The sequence below is a fragment of the Malurus melanocephalus genome, unplaced genomic scaffold (genome assembly GCF_030028575.1).
Source record: "Malurus melanocephalus ecotype Western Australia unplaced genomic scaffold, MMel_1.1 scaffold_527, whole genome shotgun sequence".
In the NCBI taxonomy this organism is placed as follows: domain Eukaryota; kingdom Metazoa; phylum Chordata; class Aves; order Passeriformes; family Maluridae; genus Malurus; species Malurus melanocephalus.
In genome coordinates, this window is record NW_026623759.1 from 200,963 (window position 1) to 206,882 (window position 5,920).

General features: G+C 47.3%; 1 protein-coding gene across 1 annotated transcript in view; it reads left to right on the forward strand.

Moving 5' to 3' along the window:
• The window catches only part of POU2F3 (POU class 2 homeobox 3), a 47,085-nt gene that overhangs the window by 32,972 nt on the left and 8,193 nt on the right, over positions 1–5,920 (forward strand). Inside the window, exons 7-11 of the mRNA XM_057381766.1 lie at positions 2,437–2,519; positions 2,623–2,805; positions 3,287–3,428; positions 4,638–4,679; positions 4,815–5,012. Coding sequence (XP_057237749.1) covers positions 2,437–2,519; positions 2,623–2,805; positions 3,287–3,428; positions 4,638–4,679; positions 4,815–5,012 — 648 coding nt within the window. The remainder of the gene's footprint in view (positions 1–2,436; positions 2,520–2,622; positions 2,806–3,286; positions 3,429–4,637; positions 4,680–4,814; positions 5,013–5,920) is intronic.

Here is a 5,920-nt window from a genome sequence, read left to right on the forward strand (position 1 = left end):
AGAAAAATCATCTCCAGGAAAGCACTGAGGACCGGACTCAGGGCTTGAAGAAGACTCTGTAATTCTGTTGTTAACACCCATATTTTTACAGCATTTTTCCAAAACCAGGGATGGAGATRGAGGATGTTTTCTGCTGCTCATGGGCAGAGTTAGGCTTTGATCCATAACCTGGCAGATCCGAGGGGACTTGGATCCTCTGCCTGAATTTTTGATTTATCCCAGCACAGAATTCCCTCTGTATCAGCTAAAATTCAGAGTTATAACCTTAAATCTCTGCAGCTTGAACCCACACTCCAAAAGCAAGTGGGAAATTTATTTCTTCCTGACAACRAATAAATTCTCCTCTCTGCCAAATGGTGCTGAGGGATGGATAAAGATACTTGATGTATATTTACAAATAATTCTGAATGAGTTTGTTTGAAATACGGTCAGGGCAATCWATTCCTTGCTGCCTGCTTTTATTCATGAATAATAAACATCTTTTACTGCACAGCAGAACTTGCTGCCTTTTACAGCTTAGAATTTATGTGTTTAGTGAATTTTTTGGGCAGCTATTTGGCCACTTGTTTGGTTGCCAGCCCTTCCAGTTCCAGGCTTGACCAAGGCAGGATATTCTGGCCAGGAGCTGGATTTTTGTGCAGGAATATTTCCATTTTCTGTGCAGGAATATTTCCATTTTCATGGGTGATTGCCTTGGTTTAATGATCCTTGGCCACGTGCATTCACAGCCAGTGGGCAGCGAAAATGAAGGCTCAGGTTGGTTTTGTGGAATTTGGTTTTGTAAAGTGGAGTTTTCTTCCTCCTGAAAAAAAAAAAAAACCACAGAAAATATTCCTGATTTGTCCTTGGGGCTGTTATAGGAATATCTTGAGTGATATTGGACTGTGGGTCCATAAATGGATTTTTTTTGGCCAAAAGGTCCTGGCTGAGGGCTGAACCTTTCCAAGAGGGACAAGAATTTAATTTGGGTTGTTTTTTAAAGCTGTCATAGAAATTCCCAGGTCTGATTCCTCCTTCCCTGCACAGCCCCCACCCGAGTCAGGGTGGGGAGGGCTCCCTAAAAGTGGGAATGATGCTGGAAATCCCAAACATCGCTGCTGAAATCCCATCTGATGGAATCCCAGCCTCCATCCCGGCAATTCCTGGATTATTCAGATTCCTGGATCATTAATTTCCCTCGCAGCTCGAGCTGAGCTCTCACAAAAGTGTTCAATCATGATTTTAAAGGCTCCCCGTGACACAGCAGCTGCCACATCCCAAGGCAGAGCAGTTCCAGTGATTTATCACCTGCACTGCTGGAAATTCCAATCCTCACCAACCCAAAGTGGAAATTCTGAGTTGTTCCAGCGTTAGGCAAGGCTTAATTCCACCCTCAGTAAATAAATGGGATAGAGCACATCAGATCTGAATTAAATCAGAAAAGGCAGAAAGAGAGACAGAGGGGGAGGGAAGTGATTGATTCTCGGGATTATCATTTTTCCCTTTATTAACACAAATCCATAAATTTCTATGGATTTCCCAGGAATTGTCAGTAATGATCAATGAAATACATCGACTGCTCTGAGCGAGGTTGTAAATCCTCGCTAAATTCCACAGGTTTCACTCACAATGGACTTGATATCACCTAAATTCCTGGGGARCTACACAACCTAATCCTGTAGGACATTCCCTCGAAGAGATGTGGGCTTGCACTCGGCAGTTTGTCAACGAAACAATTACACAGTGTCCATAAATCCCAGTTTTTGTTGGGTTTATGGGTTCCCCTCCTTTTTTCCTTTCATCATTCCGTGTCAGCTCCTGCGTTCGGAGAGCAATTCAATTTATTTGAAATACAGTAGGGTAGGAAAGGAAGGGTCAGACGGCTTCCAAATGCTGCTGGAAAAATGAAATGTGGACTGGAGAGCGGTGTGGGAGGGCTCACGAGATTGACTGGGGGATCAGGGGGTTTTTAACAAGATCAAGTGGCTGAACGTTGGAGTCAGAAGAGCTTATATGGGAAATAAGATGTCCATTTTTCTAAAAGCTGCCATGATGGAGTACAGGGAGAGTTCCCCACGATCCTTCCCTATATCCTTGTAGGAARTTCTCTGCTGCTTGGCACCTAAAATCAGGATTAGAAGAGTGAAAAATGCTCAGTCTGAGCATGACGAGTGGCACTCAGGGATCAGCAAATGAGATATTTCCCTTTTATCATTATTTTAATAATCCCTTGCAGGCCAAAAGGCCACGGGAAGAATCTTTTCTGCCTCCTCTGAGCCAGATTTGTCCCTAGCAGCTGAAATTCTTGTATTTTGATCAAGAAATAACAAACGGAGCTGCCTACTCTGAACTTTTCCTGGGGATGTTCATTGACCAGATTTGTCTCTTTTTTTTTTTTTTTTTTTTGTTTTTTTTTGTTTGGTTTTTTTTGTTTGTTTGTTTTGTTTTCCTCCTCAGCTTTGCAGCCAAACCTCCTCTCCTTCCCTCAGCAGCAGGGCAGCCTCCTCCTCTCCCAACCCGGACCCAGCCTGGCGTCCCAGGTAACCTCACATTCCCACCCGCGAGATTTGCTTCAGGGAGGGCAGATAGCACAGGAAATGGGGTAATTTTATATTTTTATGGTTTTTGGGGTYGTTTGGACAGGCTGTGGGGCGCTCTGGCCTCCCTGGTTCCTCGGTGGAGCCCCACTTGGATGTCCCCCAGCATTTGCAAGTGGCAAAGCACCTGACCCCAGCGGGAGCATCCGAGGAGCCCAGCGACCTGGAGGAGCTGGAAAAATTCGCCAAGACTTTCAAACAAAGGAGGATCAAGCTGGGCTTCACACAGGTGAGAGGGAGGGAGGGGTGGAGGGATTTGGGGTAGAAAAAGGAAAGGCTGGATTAGGTAAATTTGGAGTATTTTGCAGCATTCCCTTCCAAACACAACCTCACCACGACCTCATTGTCTGCCCCTTCTCCAGTATTTGGGGGCATGGGGCAAATTCCTGGGAGAAAAAATAACATTTTTCCCTGGCAGAAAGGTGATGGGAACAAAACTGAAGTCATCCTGGAGTTTAGGTTGGATTTTAGGAAAAAATTCTTCACTGAAAGAGTGATTGGGCACTGGAGGTGGTGGAGTCACCGTCCCTGGGGGAGTTTAGAAAAATCCTGAATGTGGCACTGGGTGCTGAGGAGCTGCTGGGCCATAGATTGGAGCTGATGATCTCAAAGCTTTTCCAGACAATTTTTTTCTGTGATTTTGTGACTCTGAGCGTGGCTGGGATGCCTTGGGAGGCGTTTCCCTGCTCTCACTGCCTGTCCTCTTGCAGGGTGACGTGGGCCTGGCCATGGGGAAGCTCTACGGCAACGATTTCAGCCAGACCACCATCTCCCGCTTCGAGGCTCTCAACCTGAGCTTCAAAAACATGTGCAAGCTCAAACCCCTGCTGGAGAARTGGCTGAGTGACGCAGGTGGGTGACACCGGGGCAGAAATGCCACCAGGAGGGAATCTCAAGGCAGAAATGCCGCCAGGAGGAGAGGATTCATTTGGGAATCTTGAGGTAGAAAGGCCACCAGGAAAAGAGGATCCATCAGGAACCTCGAGGCAGAAATTCCATAATAAAAACAGAATTCTTTTGGGAACCTCGAGGCAGAAATGCCACCTGCAGGAGAGGATCCATCCAGAACCTAGAGGCAGAAATGCCACCAGGAAAAGAGGATTTATTTGGGAATCTCGAGGCAGAAATGCCACCAGGAAATGAGGATCCATCAGGAACCTCAAGGCAGAAATGCCACTGGGAAAAGAGGGTTCATTTGGGAATCGTGAGGCAGAAATGTCACCAGGAAAAGAGGATTCATTTGGGAACCTCAAGGATCCATCCAGGAACCTCGAGGCAGAAATTCCATAGGGAAAAGGGGATCCATCTGGGAACCTCAAGGCAGAAATGAGGAAAAGAGGATTCATTTGGGAACCTTGAGGATCCATCTGGGAACCTTGAGGCAGAAATGCCACCTGGAAAAGAGGATTCTTTTAGGAATCTCGAGGCAGAAATGCCACCAGGAAAAGAGGATTCATTTGGGATCCTCAAGGATCCATCAGGAACCTCGAGGATCCATCCAGAAACCTCAAGGCAGAAATGCCACCTGGAGGAGAGGATCCATCAGGAACCTCAAATCAGCTCCCTGTGTCAATGGGGAAAGAAGGGGAAGGAGCTGTTGGGGTGCTCAGGGATCAGCCTAGGAGCTGTGGGTGGGGAAGGAAGGGTGGCACTGGGAGGGAAAATCCCAAACCCAGCAGGATTTGGGGTTCTGGCCTGGGCTGAGCTCACAGCAGCCTGGGTGATTCAGCCAAGCCTTCAGGAAGTGTGAGCTGTTTGTCACATCTCAGCCACCCCGATCCCAGGGGTGAAATTCAATAATGAAATTCAATAATGCCCTTATCAGAGCACGCTGGAAATCAGGTTCACAAAGGAAAAATGGGGTGTGGGTTAAAATATTGGCACTGCTATTCCTGTCCCTTGATGGATTTGGAGCAATTTTAATCATCAAAGGGAGGATTTGCAATCTAGGAAAAATTTATCCATTTTACAAGGTGCCTTTGTGTCACAAAAAACTATCTGGGAATGAAAACAACTCCTCCTCTCCTTGCACATTTTTTTTTTCCCTCCCTCTCCCCCCAGAATCTGCTCCTTTGGATTCCTCCATGAGCACCCCCANGTGGAGTCACCGTCCCTGGGGGAGTTTAGAAAAATCCTGAATGTGGCACTGGGTGCTGAGGAGCTGCTGGGCCATAGATTGGAGCTGATGATCTCTAAGTTTTTCCAGCCAATTTTTTCCTGTGTTTCTGTGACTCTGAGCGGGGCTGGGACCCCTGGGAGGGGTTTCCCTGCTCTCACCACGTGTCCTCTTGCAGGGTGATGTGGGCCTGGCCATGGGGAAGCTCTACGGCAATGATTTCAGCCAGACCACCATCTCCCGCTTCGAGGCTCTCAACCTGAGCTTCAAGAACATGTGCAAGCTCAAACCCCTGCTGGAGAAGTGGCTGAGTGACGCAGGTGGGTGACACCGAGGCAGAAATGCCACCAGGAGGGAACCTAGAGGCAGAAATTCCACAGGGAAAAGAGGATTCTTTTGGGAATCTCGAGGCAGAAATGCCATCAGGAGGAGAGGATTCATTTGGGAATCTTGAGGTAGAAATGCCACCAGGAGGAGAGGATCCATCAGGAACCTCGAGGCAGAAATTCCATAGGGAAAAGAGGATCCATCAGGAACCTCGAGGCAGAAATTCCACAGGGAAAAGAGGATTCTTTTGGGAATCTCGAGGCAGAAATGACACTGGGGGAGAGGATAAATCAGGAACCTCCAGGCAGAAATTCAACCAGGAAAAGAGGATCCATCTGGGAACCTCGAGGATCCATCTGGAACCTCGAGGCAGAAATGTCACAGGGAAAACAGGATTCTTTTGGGAACCTCGAGGCAGAAATGACACCAGGAAAAGAGGATTCATTTGGGAATCTCAAGGCAGAAATGCCACCAGGAGGAAAAGAGGATTCATTTGGGAATCTTGAGGTAGAAATGCCACCAGGAGGAGAGGATCCATCAGGAACCTCGATGCACAAATTCCACAGGGAAAATAGGATTCATTTGGGAACCTCAAGGATCCATCAGGAACCTCGAGGATCCATCCAGAAACCTTGAGGCAGAAATGCCACCATGAATAGAGGATCTATCAGGAACCTGAAGGCAGAAATGCCACCTGGAGGAGAGGATCCATCCAGGAATCTCAAATCTGCTCCCTGTGTCAACGGGGAAAGAAGGGGAAGGAGCTGTTGGGGTGCTCAGGGATCAGCCGCAATGTAGGGACAATTTATCCATTTTAGAAGGTGCCTTTATGTCCCAAAAAACTGTCAGAGAATGAAAACAACTCCTCCTCTCCTTGCACATTTTTTTTTTCCCTCCCTCT